This window comes from Geotrypetes seraphini, chromosome 7 (genome assembly GCF_902459505.1).
Source record: "Geotrypetes seraphini chromosome 7, aGeoSer1.1, whole genome shotgun sequence".
Classification (NCBI taxonomy): domain Eukaryota; kingdom Metazoa; phylum Chordata; class Amphibia; order Gymnophiona; family Dermophiidae; genus Geotrypetes; species Geotrypetes seraphini.
Window position 1 is genome coordinate 142,319,783 of NC_047090.1, and position 18,652 is coordinate 142,338,434.

Below are 18,652 nucleotides of genomic sequence, written 5' to 3' on the forward strand. Positions count from 1 at the left end.
AGCAGAGATGTCCTTGGCAGTCTCCATCTTGAACATCGACTCCCAGAGCAAGCAGCGCCGCTTAAACGAGCGCGCAGTGAGCGTGGAACAAGGCCGGCACGATTTCGGAACGTGTTCCGGACCCAAACACTGAAGACAGCGTCGGTGTGGGTCCGTCAGCGAAATCGCACGCTGGCACTTGCTGCACTTTTTAAAACCGGTGATTGGTCGGGACATAGGCCGGAAAATCGACGCTGCAAGGTCGAAGGCGCTAGGCCGCAGCCACGAGGCCGGCCCGGCCGAACCGCCGGAAGAAATAATTTTTAAGTTTTTTTTTTTTTTTTAGAAAAATAAAGTAAAATTGAAATAAAGTCAAAGAAATAAATATAAACGCGGGTTAAGAAGGCAAAAAAACTGAAATTCAGTCAGCGCAGAATGAAGACAAACTTCTCAGCTCCGCGGAAAGAAAAGAACTGAGGAGACACGCCCGGTACATCGGGCGGGAAGGCACTGGCGCATGCGCGGTGCGGGCATCTCGAAACTTCTAAGTTTCTTCAAGCAAGACATGCTTTCAAGATGTCCGTGTCGGGGCTCTGTCGGATGACATCACCCACTAGTGAGAATACCTGCCTGCTTGTCCTGGGATAATGAATCTTATGACTATAATTTAAAAAGAAAACAAAACCCCAACTATCAAACAAATTTCTTAAAAAAATTTATTGTGATTATTTATACCTCTTCCTTTATAAGGGTAGAAATTTAAACATTTTTATTTGTTAATCTTTTATTTACAATCATCTCAGATTAATACTATCATCCTAGCATACAATGAGTGAGGAAATTAAATTATATTCACAGAATATACAGTAACGTGCATTGAAAATGTAGTTTGTTTTAAGTCAGTGGAATGGATACTGTTCCATTGGCACGACTTCTACTCCTTGAATACAGACTGGACTCCGTGGTGTCTTCTGCGTGTTCTTCAGTTTTCTTTTCCTTTAAATTGTTGATGAACTTCAAGGTTATTTCATCCCATTCCTCAGGCAGAAGCATCAACAAAAATCCAATGCAAATGATTATGGTAGCTGCCAGCCGCACTACACTGAATATCACCTCATGCTTCAGAAGATCAACAGCTGTGATATAAGAAAATCAGAAAAATCATTTGTAAACTTTACCGCAAAGAAATGTCTGATAGCTCTTATTGCTTACATATGCTGAGAGCCACATTCAGCCATGTGAGGAACCAATAATTTGCAACATCTAATGAAAGATGTTTTCAAATCATATGCACATTCAGCAAAATTATTTGGTTAAATGGCACCTCTGAATATCCACATTTGGAAGATAACTATATAAGGTAGAACCTAGATTTAGGCACTAGATAAGTGCCTATTTGAAACCTATTCTGTAAAGAAAAATAGATGCCTAATTTTCTTTATAGAATACTGGCATGAGTGGCAGAAAATGTGCCTTTATTTACCATGCAAACACTTACGTTAGCCATAAAGCTGGTATAAATGATTCTGCTCAGATTGCAAAACATTTTGCAGAGGTTATCAGATTCTATCATTTATACACAAGTATGTGCCGCATCCATTGTTCCTTCTAAGCTAAGCGGGAGTCCTTCACAGAGGATCTAGAATCAGAAAATAAGAGTAAATATTGAAGAACTAAGGCCAGTACTGGGTGGACTTGCATGGTCTATGTCTGTATATGGCCGTTTGGGGGAGGATGGGCTGGGAAGGGCTTCAAAGGCTGAGAGGGTGTAGATCAGGGGTGTCCAATGTCGGTCCTCGAGGGCCGCAGTCCAGTCGGATTTTCAGGATTTCCCCAATGAATATACATGAGGTCTATTTGCATGCACTGCTTTCATTGTATGCTAATAGATCTCATGCATATTCATTGGGGAAATCCTGAAAACCCGACTGGATTGCGGCCCTCGAGGACCGACATTGGACACCCCTGGTGTAGATGGACTGGAGTGAGCTTTGACGGAGACTTCAGTAGCTGGAATATAAGAACAGTACCAAGCAGAGCTTTAGATTCTTGCTCAGAAATAGCTAAGAAGAAGAAAAAAAACCCAACAAATTTTTAGATTGAATCAGGTTGGGCAGACTAGATGGACCATTCGGGTCTTTATCTGCCATCATCTACTATGTTACTATGTTCACCTACAGTCCTGCCAGAGGGTAGTGCTATTTCATTATCACATTTTCAATAGCAAAAGACAGGCAAAATCTACAGGACTCCAGGGAAGCTGCCTGTTTCTAGAGATTGAAAGCACAATATTGAAACACCCTCCCCCATTGTCAGCAGTGCACTTGGAGGACTCCTGCTCAGATTAGAGGGCACAGTGGCTCCATCCATGCTGTACCCAAACTACACCCATGTGAATGCCCACCACAACCAATATGCCAATCCAATCCTTAGGTTTATATACCAAATTATCCCCAAGTACTGGGGCTCGATTCGGTTTACATTATTGGTATAAAAGGGGGGAAATAATAGATACAGAAGAGGAGTCCAAATTAATTGACCCACCACAATACTAAATAAAATCAATTTTTGTATTCATCTAGAGCCTGTTGGAAAAGATAAGTTTTCAGGGATTTCTTAAACAGATGAAGAGAGATAAGGAAATTTGTTCCAAATAGTCGCAAAAATGTAAACAAAAGATCAAAAAATATATCCCATAGCTTTAACACCCTTGTGTATTTCATCCTTATAATATGCTTGCTTCTCTTGTTGACTCTTTAATAAAAATGATATACAAAAAAAAAAAAAATGGAACGACAGTTTAAACGTTTGAGATCTTGCCTCACAAATTTGCTTGACTTCTTTAAAGGTGTGAATAAACATGTGGATAAAGGTGAGCAAGTTGATATAGTATATCTAGATTTTCAGAAGGCTTTTGATAAGATGACACTAAACTGTTCAAAGTTGTTAAAACGCATGCGGATTGTGAAAAATTGCAGGCGGACCTTAGGAAATTGGAAGACTGTGTTGGGTCTTCTAATAAAATAGATCCTTCAACCAATTCTTGGGGCCCACTGTGCTTTTTTTTTTTCCCAGCAATATTCAAGCAGCTAACCAGATGATATAAGGGCAGTCTTTTTTCTATCCCAGCTTTATCTGGATAGTTGTCCATTGATCCCCAAATTCTGTATATAGTGCCATAAGCTGTAATCACAAATCAGTGCACACAATTTGCATACACAACTTGTTTCACAAAACCATTCAGTGTTGATAATTACCAATTAAGACCTACTAACTTGCACTAATTAGAAGTTACAAGTACAACTTGCTAGACGCATTGTACAATGTGTTACCCGTCACTTCTAGTGTGCAAATGTGAAAAGGTAGCATGCCCAGGAGAGGAGTTTTGGCAGATCATTGGCATTCCTAAAAGTTATATGCACTCATTGGTGTCAGAACGAGGGAGGCCACAGGGACCATGGCCTCCCCTCAAATTCTCGGTCGCTGTGGTTTTGGCCCTCACGTCCACCCTTCTCTCTGTATTTGCTTAAATCTTTGCAGCGTCAAACAGCATCAAACAGCAGGCCTGCCCTGGAACCCTTCATTCTACTTCCAGGGGCAGGCCTGCTCATGGACGCTGCACAGCAGCTGCTGAAGATTTAAAACTAAAGAGTCGGGAGGAGGTGGGGAGGGGACTCAGGAGCTGTTTAGAGAAATTGCACCAAGGCGCAGCTCATAGGCCCCTCCCCCCAAACAAAGCAGCAATCTGCCCACAACTTAGGCACAGGCATTTAGGCCTAGGTGCACATAAAAACTATGACATGCTCTGGCACTAAGTGTGATTCTATAAAGTACAAATAACTTTTCTAGAATTGCACTAAGCGTAAATTCTTTAAGTGCCATATATACATTCAAACCCTGAGTGGACTGAATATCCTTGCTAACTGCATAACCTCCAGCTCCACCCAAGCTCGATCCACAGGGCCTTCCTTGCACATTCTAGATAGTACTAATGAGGGCAGAAGAAATATTCAGCAGCACTATTCATTTAGTACCACTGAACATTTCACTGGCTGATACTCATCCGATTATCAGCAGTTGCCAATTTAATAAGTCCCTTTGAATATTGGCCCCACTGTGTTTTTATTTGATTATTTTACCTGCATTTCCAGGAACGCTGAGCACTGTCCCAATAGAAATCAGTATTGGATACGTTAGCACAACTCCAACATTTACCAGTATGTTAAAAGCTGTAGAACAACACAAAACATACCATTTAAAACAAATTGTGTTAGAGAGAAAGAATGATAAGCCTGGAATATATTAACTTAAAGTATGGATATGTAAACGATTATTTAAGCGACAGAAATTATACATTCACTAGCCTTTAAGCTCAAATATAATCATAGAATCCAGCAAAAATGTAGTGCTTGATCCTATGGCAAATACATGCCTTTCCAATAAAAGAAACAGCATTTCCTCAAATGTTACCTCATTATTTTTACTCCTCAAACATCTAAAAATGAATGGAGAATATAACACAACATAGTTAAAAAAAAACCAACCAACAACAACCTTCCACCATAAACCTCTCAAAAAAGAACAGTAATTAAGAATCCAACATATAAAGCAGAATGCTTCAAATACCCCCCCCCCTTTTTTTTTTTTTTCAAAACCACGCAAGATATTTTTAGCACCCACCGGCACGCTTAATGCTCGGTGCTACTCCGACACTCATAAGAACTCTATGACCTTTGGAGCAGCATAGCGTATTCAGCGCACCGGCCGGCGCTAAAAACTTCTTACACAGTTTTGTAAAAGTGTGGGTGGGGGGAATAATATGAACTATTTTAAAATAAGTCTCATAACGATCTTAACTTAGCTTCAATTGCTGCAATCTTCTGATACACCACAAAAATCTTGAAGGCCACACAGCATCCATCTTCCCAATAGGGAATCCCTGTTTTGCAAATTCCTGTACTGCTGTAAAAGCAGCTTCCAAAATGGCTCAGTCCAGATAGTGCCAGAGTGGTGCAGGGGAAGAGCTAAGGCACCAATGTTCAGTGCCAGTACCCAGATAATTATCCAGGCAATTTAGCTGTCTTAGTTTGTCCGTATAGTTATCTGGATACAGAGCTGAATATCAGAAGTACCTGGCTAACTTCCAGTGGCCACTTTACACCCAGATTTTCAAAACCAATATCACGGTACAGCCCCTGCTGAATATCTGGATATGCGTTTAAATACCATTGTTCATATTTTAAAGTAATGCCAACTGTGGAGTTCAAATATCATGGAGTAACTTTACACATGGACTCAGAGAGAATATTGGGCAGTACTCAGCTGCAGTGGCGTAACGAGGGAACTTTGTGCCTGGGGCAGAGGCACCTGGCATCAATGCATCATGTGCCCCTGGCATTGCCGAGCCATGCGCCTCATCCCACGATGTACGTTCCTCGCGCCATGTGTCACCTCCACCCTGGTACCTATTCAATCTTTGCTGACCACAAGCAACATCTCTTACCCGCTGCTCGCAGCAGCCACATCCTTCCCTCTGATGTTGCTTCCTGGTTCCTGTGAACAGGAAGTGACATCAGAGGGAGGGATGAGGCCGACACGAGCAGTGGGTAAGAGATGCTGCTTGCAGCCATCAAAGAGGTATAGAAAAGGGAGATGGGTGAGAAGAGATGGTGGTGACTCAGCCAAGGCAATGCCCAGGGTGGTCTACCACCTCTCCTGCTTCCTCCTTACTATGCCAGTGCTCAGCTGTATATTAATGATTTCTAGAAATGGTGATAGAACCTCTTGCTTCAAGAATGGAATATCAGCATGAAGATCCCATTTAAAAAAATGAATGCTAAAATAATTAATATCACACTTCTTCCTATGGTGTGCTAAAATTATCCATGTACTGTACATGACTATATTGAACAATTACTCACAAACTGCTTTGAAATGAGTAACATTTATCAGCCCAATTACCCGAAACCTGCTGGGCGTAAGACACCAGAGCAAAACCATGCTGCCAAGCAATCAGGGAATACATTGGGAACTGGTTGTACAAAGATGTGTAGTGGAGATTCACAACCGTTATCCTCTTTACTCATAATAATTTCTTTCTTACCTTTTTTTTGTGTTTGTTTAGGCTAGAGTTGTTTTTTTTATTATTTTATTGGTGACTTTTGAGCAAGCTAGGTGTGAGTATGAACACCAGCTCTATGGCAGGCGCCATGTTGTCAGGCCCAAAGATCTATGGGATCCTTTTACTAAGGTGCGCTAACGCGTCCATTATATTATAATGTCTATGGGTGCATTAGTGTTTAGCATGTGGAAAAATGGCTAGCACGCCTACATAAAAGGAGCCCTCTGTTCTTGTGAAATACACAAAGATTAAAATTTTCCTTCCCTGCTTTTAAGGGAATTCTTATATGTTCAAGCTAACGAGATTTGGAAAGCTATTCCACTTATAAGAGACTTAAATTCATTTCAATTATTTCATAGAACCCTGAAAACATTACTATTCTCTAAGAATCTATCATCTCGTTCCTCTTAATTTTCTTATTGTCTTCCCCCATGTCCTTCGGTTTTTCTTTCTTTATTTAATCATTAATATTATTTGTCATTATTATTAATTCATGATTGTTAACCAAATCGAGTTCCGTTTCCATGGAGATAACCCGGTCAATAAACGTAAGTTTTAGTATGCATCTTTGCACTGCTACGCTAGCATTGTATTCTATAAAGGAAGGTAGGGACCTATCAAGCCACGTTAGAGATTTTTATTGCCAGCTGCTGCGGTAAAAACTCCATTGCTCATAGGAACTCTATGAGCATCGGAGCTTTTACCGCAGTGGTGGGCGATAAAACCCCTAACACAACTATATTATTCAGTCTGCCTATAACTGAACTTGAATCCTCATCTCTTCATTAGCAGTAATAAAATCTACTAACTACTTAGAATCAAAAAACAAATAATTATTACCCTCAAAGACAATTGCACAATTACAAGGAAAACGTGACACAAATCTGGCCCGTACGGCCCAAGCCCAGAAATGCCAGACACCAGATCTGTGTAATTCTAGACACGTCAGGAAATATCTGAATTTTTAATCCAAAAACCAGTTGGTCTGTATTTCTGAAGTATAAATGCAATATATTGTTGCGGTCAGTTTCCAGGGCATAGGTAGCTACCAAAGTCACCCGCTGAGTGACTACCTCCAAGAAAGATTCTGGGAATTCTGTGAGGTTCATTCCCTCCATATTATCTCTATCATTTCTCAAGATATCAGTACCCCTTAAAGATAGATAATATACTTTCGCTAAGGGTAGCAGAGTGTTTTCTGGAATCTGTAATAGTTGCATAAAATATCTTCTTGCCATATCCATAGGAGATATTACGGGGGACCTAGGTAAATTCAGAAATCTTAGATTGCTCCTTCTAACTCGATTTTCCAAATATTCCATCTTGTGTATCATAAAGTTTTTCTCTTTAATAAACACAGTATTCAAAACTTGAACCTCACCCATTTTGGTTTCTAAGGTCTCAGCTTTGGTAGATTGCTGATCCAATCTTTGATCTTGTGCTACAACTGAATCCTTGACATACTTAAAGTCAGACACAAACATATTTGAAATCTTTAGAAGAAACAGATTAAGCTCACGCATGGCTTCCCAAAGCAGGTGGCTGACTTCTGAATTTCTCTCCGCTGTAAATCTCGGACGCCGTCTCCATCTGTGATCTGTTGACTCACAGCAGTTTGTAATGCAAAAGCATTAAAGCACTGCAGTGTTGGCGATGAACTCTTCCACTGAACCAGTAGAAAGAGCAAAAGCGCTGGAATCCTTGGGATCCTGAAAATCATCGAGTGGTCTGCTTCATGGCAGAGGCTGAACCGACTGTGGGGGGACCAGATCAGATTTTCCCATTCCTTTAGCCCATACTTCCATTAAGCAAAATGGGTCCAAATGGCAGAACACTCAGGGGATGTCAGGGAAGCCACATGTATGTCTTAATTGCAATGTTATCTATTTTTTATGCATTTAACTATTTTCTTAGCCTTGTTCATGAAAAGGGCCACAGTATGACTACAAGAAAGTTCTGAGAACCACCAAAAGATTTCAAGATTACACATTTAAGGGTCCTATTACTAAAGCGCGCTAACCAATTTAGTGTGAGCTAAAGATTAGCACGCACTAAATGCACACTAAATGGGTAGGTTAGCAAGTGTAAACTTATATTGATTAAATACTTCATTGAAAATTCTGTTTTCGTCATGCACTCTTCTTCGTTTTAGCAAACTTTAGGCGTGGTTTCCACAATTCTCTGAATACAAGTGTTTCATGGCTTCTCTAGCTTTATCATACCACTGTAGTACACGTGCATCTAAATATGAATCCTGACTTGTCCTATGACTATATATACATGAGATTCAACATGGATAAGTGTAAAGTGATGCATGTCGGTAACAAAAATCTCATGCACGAATACAGGATGTCCGGGGCAGTACTTGGAGAGACCTCCCAGGAAAGGGACTTGGGAGTTCTGATCGACAAGTCGATGAAGCCGATTAGCGCAATGTGCGGCGGCGGCGAAAAGGGCGAACAGAATGCTGGGAATGATAAAGAAGGGGATCACGAACAGATCGGAGAAGGTTATCATGCCGCTGTACCAGGCCATGGTGCGCCCTCACCTGGAGTACTGCATCCAGCATTGGTCGCCATACATGAAGAAGGACACGGTACTACTCGAAAGGGTCCAGGGAAGAGCGACCAAGATGGTTAAGGGGTTGGAGGAGCAGCCATACAGTGAAAGATTAGAGAAACTGGGCCTCTTCTCCCTCTAACAGAGGAGATTGAGAGGGGACATGGCCAAAACATTCAAGGTACTGAAGGGGATAGACTTAGTGGACAAGGAGAGGTTGTTTACCTTCTCCAGGGTAGGGAGAACAAGAGGGCACTCTCTAAAGTTGAAAAGGGATAGATTCCGAACGAATGTAAGGAAATTCTTCTTCACCCAGAGAGTGGTGGAAAACTGGAACACTCTTCCGGAGTCTGTCATAGGGGAAAATACCCTCCAGGGATTCAAGACAAAGTTAGACAATTTCCTGCTGAACAAGAACGTGTGCTGGTAGGACTAGTCTCAGTTAGGGCACTGGTCTTTGACCAGAGGGCCCACCGCGTGAGCGGACTGCTGGGCATGATGGACCGCTGGTCTGACTCAGCAGCGGCAATTCTTATGTTCTTATATGGCATTTCCTGCTGTACACCAATATTCATCCATGCCTGGCCTACAGCAATCCTTTTTTCCATCATTTTATGCACTATCTGAGCGGGCAAGATTGAATTTAATGAATTTGCAGGACTTGAAAACCATCTCAGTCAACAGTTTGAGGGCCACAATGGAGGACTTTGGGGTCTGTATGTTGGAGACCACTGTCCTAGCTCTTTTTGAAGACAGTAAGATTTGTTGTGTATTTTTTTTTTTTTTTTAATTCTTTATTCATTTTAAATCTTACAAGTGTACAGGAATATATCATTAGTAACTTCAATATAACACTTGAAATTCTTTCTCATATCATCATAAAAACATAAAAATTATAACCCTACCCACCCACCCTTCCTCAATTATTACAATCAAACATATCATAAACATATTATAATCATATTATTTAGTAAAATTTCCAAACATTCCCCTCCCCCCAATGGGTACATATATTTATCCAAGGAAAATGATGTCTACTCATTACAATATCTTTCCAATGGCCCCACAGATCTTTATAAAATTATTATAATTCCCTTTCTGCAAAGCAATTGCTCTTTCCATTTTATAAATATGGCATACCGAATTCCACCAAAATGTATAATTTAGATTAGTATAATTTTTCCAGTTATTGGTACTATATTGAATGGCAACCCCTGCCAAGATCAATAAAAGTTTGTTATTATGTGATATTTGACTTTTTTTTCCTCATAGACATACCAAACAGAACAGTATCATACAACAATGCAACATGGTTTTCTAACAGACAATTTACTTGAGTCCAAATTGAATTCCAAAATAACATAATACAGGGACAATAAAAAAGTAAATGGTCCAACGTCCCCGCTTCCAGATTACAGATTCCAGATTCTCAATGGCCACAAATTTGGTCTTGGAGAATGAGATGTACAGTGTCTGCATCTATGAGGCAAACTTGGTTCTTTTTGTTGATTGTTGTGTATTTAGCAGTCTACACTTTCCCACCAGCAAAATTAGAGGAATTCTGTAGACAGGCGATTATTTCTAAAGCAATACTCTGATACTTTGCAAAGGAAGTTGCGAGTTCCCCTTAAGGCTGAGTCCTTGAATGCTTAGCAAGGAGAGTGTAGTGCACTCAGGGTAGTTAAAACCCTGAAGAGAAACAAGCTACAGAGGCCCAGAGTAGGAAGAAACAGGCCTCCAGAATGTGTTTACAATATACCTTTGAGGAATTTGAGGGGCAATTGAGAGGTAGGAAAGCTGTATATTTTGTAAAACTATACACACTGGAACTTTTCTGTCATTTGGTAAGAACCAGGCCTCATTTTGTTTGATTGCTGCGGCACTCCCTACTGCTTGTATGTAATTTTGATCTATAGCCTGTGAGAGGAACAGGTTCCTATATGTTCTTCTGTTGAATCACACTATTAAAGACTTTTTGGGTTTACTTTTAAAACCATATCTGGCTGTTTTTTGTGAAGGCTCCTTGGCTCACACTCACTCAAGTTATCACAACGTCCATTTTGATGACAACAGTTGTTAAAAGAGACTTTGGGAATTAGTAAAACTGAACTGTGCATTCAAATAGAACTTGAATCACATACCTAACCACAAGCCTGCCATTCCACAAAGATAGCCCCAGGGTAGTGTAGAAAATGATGACCAGTATTCTACTTTGGTGAAATATAGAATAATCGGTGTGCAGGAAATAAAAATTAAATTGAAGAATCCCAACGTGGAAAAAAAGTGTGCAGCTTCACCAAAGTTTGCAGTACCCAGAAACATTTTAAACAAGACCTATAGAAGGAAAAAGAAAACGTTGATAGAATATTTTTTCATCACTGTGCTACTATAGTATAAATCAAATTTGCTAAAAACAAATTTAAGACCCATATCATACATTTTGTACCAAAAGTATTTTAAGAGGAACACTGTGCACCCAGTAGATGAAAGACTGGTGCATAAAGTATATTCATGTACTACATACAGTGGGTCTGATGAATTAGAATGTAAGATAGCTGGAAAGAATGCATGTAATAAAAACTTGTTATATGTAAGGAGATACTGGAAGACACTGGAAGCGATCAAATTTGCAGCTTCAGCTGAACGAAAATAATCTTCCAGCAATGATAAGTAACTGAAAGCTTCCAGCATTATAAATGAATTGACATCAGTGGATGAGGGTGATATTATTATTTTCTTAATGGCACAAAGATATAGCAAGTTTTCTGTGTGAACAGTCGTGATTTAATGATGCATCTGAGCAAATACCCTAGTAAAAGCCGAGTTAAATCAACCAGATTATTGACAAAACCACTGGGAAAATCCATACCTTTGAAATAGTAAGGAAAACAAATAAGACTGATGCACTAAACTGCAGATTTTTTTTTCACAGACAAAGGTCTATGATCATCAAAACATGTTTGAAAGCCCAATACATGCAAAAATGCTAGTGTTTTGGACTTTTGGGCACTTTTTCATGTGTAGGATCTGTTCACAAAGAACTCAAAAAATGACCCTTTTGCAGTTAGTAAACTGCGGCACATACAGTAGCCCACTGTGTGTGAAAGCTCATAAAATTCTGAGCTACTGCCATATAATATCATGCAAAGCAGCTCAGTAATTTAGAATCCAAGGAAAGCCTGCATGCCTCTTTTTGACCAACCCAGCAGCCGAAGTTCATATGAATATCTTCTACCCTGCTCATACCCATAGGGAGTACCGTATTTTCACGCAAATAACGCGCACCCGTATAAAACGCGCACACGGGTATAGCGCGCAGAAATCACGATGATATGTACAAAAACTTTGGTATACCGCGCTCACGGGTATACCGCGCATGCTGCCCGACACTCCTTTCGCCCGCCCTGACTTTCCGTGCGCTGTCCCGACTCTCCGTTCACCCCCCCTGACTTCCGTGCACTGTCCCCCCTTGAAGGTCTGTCCCCATCCTGAAAGCCTGATGCCCCCCCCGACGTCCGATACATCCCTCCCCCCGAAGGACCGCCGACTCCCCAACAATATCGGGCCAGGAAGGAGCCCAAATCCTCCTGGCCACGGCGACCCCCTAACCCCACCCCGCACTACATTACGGGCAGGAGGGATCCCAGGCCCTCCTGCCCTCGACGCAAACCCCCCTCCCCCCAACGACCGCCCCCCCAAGAACCTCCGACCGCCCCCCCAGCCGACCCGCGACCCCCCTGGCGACCCCCACGACCCCCCCACCCCCCTTCCCCGTACCTTTGGTAGTTGGGCCAGAAGGGAGCCCAAACCCTCCTGGCCACGGCGACCCCCTAACCCCACCCCGCACTACATTACGGGCAGGAGGGATCCCAGGCCCTCCTGCCCTCGACGCAAACCCCCCTCCCCCCAACGACCGCCCCCCCAAGAACCCCCGACCGCCCCCCCAGCCGACCCGCGACCCCCCTGGCGACCCCCACGACCCCCCCCCCCCCCTTCCCCGTACCTTTGGTAGTTGGCCGGACAGACGGGAGCCAAACCCGCCTGTCCGGCAGGCAGCCAACGAAGGAATGAGGCCGGGTTGGGCCCATGTGCCTCAGGCCGCGCCCCCAGGTGGGACCTAAGGCTCCAGGGCCTATTCTGATTGGCCCACGCGCCTTAGGCCCCACCAGTAGGCGGAGCTTTAGGATGGATGGGCCAATCCGGCCTCATTCCTTCGTTGGCTGCCTGCCGGACAGGCGGGTTTGGCTCCCGTCTGTCCGGCCAACTACCAAAGGTACGGGGAAGGGGGGTGGGGGGGTTGTGGGGGTCGCCAGGGGGATCGCGGGTCGGCTGGGGGGCGGTCGGAGGTTCTTGGGGGGGGCGGTCGTTGGGGGGGAGGGGGGTTTGCGTCGAGGGCAGGAGGGCCTGGGATCCCTCCTGCCCGTAATGTAGTGCGGGGTGGGGTTAGGGGGTCGCCGTGGCCAGGAGGGTTTGGGCTCCCTTCTGGCCCGATATTGTCGGGAAGTCGGCGGTCCTTCGGGGTGGGGGTGCGAGTGGTCCTGCCGGGGGGGGGGGATGTATCGGACGTCGGGGAGTCGGCCGGGCAAGAGGGCTTGGGCTCCCTCTTGCTCCGATCGTGGATGCGGGTGCGGGTGGGAGCGCGTGCGAGCGGTCGTTCGGGGTGGGGGTGCGAGCGGTCCTGCTGGGGGGGTGAATCGGGCATCGGGCGGGGTGGGAACTATGTTTTAAAACTTTTGTATACCGCGCTCACGCATATAACGCGCGAGGGGTATGCGCGGTAGGTAAAAACACGTATAACGCGCGCGTTATATGCGTGAAAATACGGTAATCTTGAAGAGGAACAAGGTCAGCAATCCACAAGAAATCTTGCCGGTTAGTAGTACATAAAAAACATAAGAGTTGCCCTACTAGGTTAGACTAAAGGGGGAATTCTATAATCAGCACCAGTACCGGCAGCCACCTAAGAAGCAGCTGCCGATAACGTGTCAATCACAAACCAGAGGTGATGATAGAATTTCGCTTTGGTTTTTTTTTTTAACACCGGCGTCTTAAATGTAGGCCAGCATTTTAGAAGCCTACATTTAAGGTGCCAGTGTCATCCTTATGGAACTGCCTAGGGGGCCTAATGACACCTAAGGCCATTTCCAACACAAGGCATGCCCATGCCAGCCTTAGGCATCTTTACATGCCACTAAGTGCTTCTGTAAGCACGACACTGGCACTGTAAATGAAGGTGCCGTTCATGCCTCCATTTTTTTTTTTTAATATGCTTCTGGATTGGTTGGTTAGCTGGAAGTAGGGCACCCTACCACTGGCACGTCTTTGAGAATTTCCCCCTAAGGGTCCATCTAAGAGTTACCACATCTTCAAAAGGATATAAACTAGATGGAATCAGTCTAGAGAGTGACTACTAAAATGATCAGTGGTTTTCATCATAAAACAAGGGACCAGGCTTAAAAATTTAAACCCTGGAGGAAAAGCAAGATGTAAGGACAGTGTCTGAATTCAAAAAATGCGTGGAGGGGTATAATCGAAAGTGTGCCTGAAGTTGGACATTTTGTACAAGATGTCCACAAACCCAGTAGGAAAAAATGTCCATTTTCAAAGCTGCCAAACATCTATCTTTTATTTTTGAAAATAAGCCAGGTATAAGTTTTGGTCCTTAGGATGTCTACTTTTTTTGCCCATTTTCAAAAATAAAAATGTCCATGTGAAAAATGTACAAAAGCAAGTTTTCTAGATGTATCCACCAACTATCTTGTCTGATCGTTGAAGAAGGAACCCCCATCAACTGAGCTGGTTTTGTGGATTCCTGGTGGCTCAGCTGATGGGGATTCCCCATGCCAGGATCAGTTGAGCCACATAGCCCTAAATCCCCTGAAATCCCCAACATCCCACTGAAATCCCAGACATTCCCCTGTCATCCCGGATCTCCCTGACATCCCCCTTAAATCCCTGATATCCCCCCTGTCATCCACTGACATCTCCACCCCTCCCCCACATCCCCCCAACATTCCTGGACATCCCATATCCACGGATCCCCCCCCCCCATACCTTCAGATGAGAAAACAGCAAGAGGAAAGCTCACTCCCTCCTGCCTACAGGGCCACATGTTGCAATGCCGGGGCTTCCCCTCCCAATACATCTTGGGATGCAGTGGGAGGATCTAATGGCTCTGGTTGGCTCAAAATCACCATTTTGAGCCAAGAGGAAAGTATTGTCAAGCTGGGCAACTGGTGTTGATGTGTAGACCAGATGGGCTGCATGGTCTTTTTCTACTGTCATATTTTGTGGTTTTATGTTGAGCACAGTATGTATGAGATCACTTCTTGACCTTTTCCATGAAAATCAAACAAGATCTGAGGCATGCTCTTCTTGGTCATTTGGATGATACTGAGAACCTGTACAATATGAAGAGATAATATTCTTTCACTTGACACTAGGAGATCTTTCCCAGTCATTTGAATATACACATTCAAAATAACTTATTTCATGGACACCAGGAGATCTTTCCAAGTCTTTTGAATATAGTGATAAGAAAGGTTCATATCAAAAGATCAAGAAGAACTATGGGCTCCTTTTACTAAGTCGCATTAGGGCTTTAACGCGCGGAATAGCGCGCACTACAATGCCCCGCACACTAGATGCTAACGCCAGCATTGAGCTGGTGTTAGTTCTAGCCGTGTAGTAAGGAGTTAGCACGCGCTAATCTGCTGCGTGCGCTAAAAACGCTAGCGCACCTTAGTAAAAGGAGCCCTATGTCTATGAACATTTGACCACCAAAAATGAATTAGGTCTATATTGTTCTGTCATTTTAGACCAGAGGGGTAAAATTCATACCAAAAATCTTCATCAACCATATAGAAGATTTTTGGTATAAATTTTGCCCCTCAAGTCTAAAATGATAGAATTAAATAGACCTGTATGGTTGATGTGACTCTTTTCTTGAAGTCACACTTTTATGGAAAAATTAAGCCATGAGAAATGTAAACATGACATACCTTATACAGAGCTGATGTAGATGCAGATCCAACAGCCAATGCTACTCCAATAATTGAATCGCCATGGAAACCATCTGCATATGCCATCATAACAATTCCTGTGATGGCCATTATTGCTGCAACTATCTGCCAAATTAAAGCAGAGTAAAACACTCAAGGTTTGACACCTTTGTGCGATTACCTTAAAAAGACATTTACGTGAATCAGACTGCAGTGTAAGCTTAGGATTTTGTAAAAAAGATATTGAATAAGCACACACACCCTCCTCTAAAATTTTCACTAAAGTATTAATGGTATTGGCTGAACTGGTACTTACTTGTAACTATTTTTTGTTCAAGGATGAATTTTTTCAACAAATCCATGGTGTTGGTATGGATGCCTCGGTTGCACCTTCTATCTATAGCCACCTTATATATGACTGAGTTTAAGGAGTGATACATCTATCAACATACACAGTTCTAGAGAATAAGAATGTGGAAAAGATACCTACAGTAGATGATATCTTTTTTATTTGGATTGGAAGTGAGTCTCAATTATTGCAATTCGGGGAATGGATAAATACTTTGAACCCTGATTTGAAATTTTCTTTAGTATATCATCCATCTGATATTCATTTCTAAGATATACATATTATGTGGAAACATGGCTATTTTGAAACTTCTCTTTTTTGTAAGGATATGGATCGCAATAATTATCTGAAGTTTCACAGTTTTAATCCTTATAGACTTAAGTCTACCAGTGAGCCAGTGTCTACAAGCACATAGATTTTGTTCAACAAATGATAGTTTTTTTTTTGTGCATGCTCAGGATTTATCTGTTTTCTTGAACGTGGTTATCCTCAAAAAGTGGTGAGAAATGCCTATCTAAGGGCTCACTATGCTCAACGCTCTCTGCTTTTAAGTTATAAAAGACCTGTGGAGGAAGATAAGTTGACTTGTGTGATACTGTATTTAGTGTTATCCAATCAAATATGTAAAAATATACTCGTTGGAATGTTTTACAACTATATGAATGTTTTTCTGAACATCTGACAATGGCATATACTAGAGGAAGAAATATTAGTGAACTGGTTAAAATTAAGATGACACCCTTTACTACTGATGGCACTCAAGAAATGTGGCTCGTGCTAATGGTGTGAGAAAGCTCTTAATGGACCTTCCTGGCATGATGTTCAAACAAGAAAATGTATTAGATTGAGAACTAGAATCTCCTGTAACACTCAAAATGTGGTTTATGCAATTCTATGTCCCTTTGATAAAGTTTATGTGGGAAGGAGCAGTAAACCCATCAAAGTTTGTCTTACAGATCATAAATTGAAAATTAATACTTCATCAATGGAAGTCCCACTGGTACAATACTAGGTCTGTATACATCATGAGATCTCAGAAATGAGATGGCGAATTATTGAGACTGTGGAAAGTGGGTGGTTGGGTGGTGACAAACAATAGAGATTAAATTTTAAGGAACAATTCTGGATTTTCAAATTATGGTCGAACCTCACGGACTTAATAAAAAAGTTGAATGGATGACGCTAATTTGAATTATTGATACTATTGGATGTATTCTATGCTTATATGATTATTTTTGCTACATAACTTTATAACTCAGTTAGAAATTAAGTACATTTAATTTGCTGATTATATCGAGTACATGACTGCTGCAAACTCAAAAGGCTCAATGGTCCAGAGTGCTCGAGTGAAAAGTATACTGAAAACCATTGATGCTCCCTGGGGTGAAAAAGGTCTTAAACTGGCCCGAATGCCAAAAAAATCAAAAATGAAGAAAATTTAACCAAATTCAAGGGAATGACTAAAAAATTAGAAAAATGAAGAATTATGAAGAAAAGTGCAATAAAATGAAAGCCGGAAGGCACAAAATGTTATCTAAGTTTGATGCACTGAGGAGAAACCGAAGACACAGCTTCTCGACTCCATGGAAAACTATGAACTGATGGTCCTTTGAGCCTAACATCAGGCAGGAAGGCATCGGCACATGTGCGGCATGGGTACTGCCTAAAGATTTAAAGTGACAATGCACTTAGCAGTGTCTGTACTGGGCTCCATGGATGATGTCACTCACATGTGAGTATATTGTCCCTATTTGTCCTTGAAAAGGCAGATATAGTCTGTATCCAAGAAACTAAGTTGTCTGATGAGGAACAAAAAAACATAAGCAGTCCTGGATATTGAGGTCTATAGGTCTGTCTCCATATGCTTTATGAAAAAAACCACTGACCAATTTTATAGCTGCCATCTGGACTGACTCCATCCTGTTTATATCTTTTTGAAGGTGTGGTTTCCAGAACTGCACACAGTACTCTAAATAGAGCCTCACCAGAGACTTATTCATGTAGATTTAAAACAAAACTGTAGAAAATATTACTTTACATAATGTGTAATTAAACTTGGGAATTCATTGCTGGAGAATGTGGTGAAATCAGTTAGCTTAGCGGGGTTTAACGATTTGGCTAATTTCCTAAAAGAGAAGTCCATAAGCCATTATTGAGATGGTTTAGGGATCCATTGCTTATTCCTAGGAAAAGCCGCATAAAATCCGTTTTACTACTTGGGATATAGCTAGGCACTTGAGACCTGGTTTGACCACTGTTGGAAACAGGATACTGGGCTTGATGGACCTTCAGTCTGTCCCAGTATGTCAATTCTTATGTTCTTATGTTACAAGGGCATTATCACCTCATTTTGGTTGCTGGCCATTTCTCACCCTTTGTACCAGACCATCCTTCTGGCTATGACTTTCACATTTTCTACATGCTTGGCCAACCCAAAGTCCCATTTTTCTTTCATACAGAGAATTATTTCATCCCTTATACTATACAGCTCCCTTGAATTTTTGCAGTCCAAGTGCATGACCCTGCATTTTTTATCTTTAAATTTTAGTTGCCAATTTCTGGACCATTCTTCAAGCTTTGCTGGGTCCCTCCTCATGCCACCAACACTCTCTGGAGTGTCTGCCCTATTACAGAGTTTGGTAT

General features: G+C 42.1%; 1 protein-coding gene across 2 annotated transcripts in view; it reads right to left on the bottom strand.

Annotated features, from left to right (window-relative positions):
• Positions 1-821: 821 nt before the first annotated feature.
• The window catches only part of SLC35F4 (solute carrier family 35 member F4), a 163,441-nt gene continuing 145,610 nt past the window's right edge, over positions 822-18,652 (bottom strand). For both annotated transcript variants that reach the window (XM_033953520.1, XM_033953519.1), the window contains exons 5-8: positions 15,661-15,786; positions 10,801-10,993; positions 4,119-4,208; positions 822-1,115 (exon numbers count right to left, since the gene is read on the bottom strand). In XM_033953520.1, the coding sequence (XP_033809411.1) occupies positions 874-1,115; positions 4,119-4,208; positions 10,801-10,993; positions 15,661-15,786 (651 nt within the window). In that variant the 3' untranslated portion in view covers positions 822-873. The remainder of the gene's footprint in view (positions 1,116-4,118; positions 4,209-10,800; positions 10,994-15,660; positions 15,787-18,652) is intronic.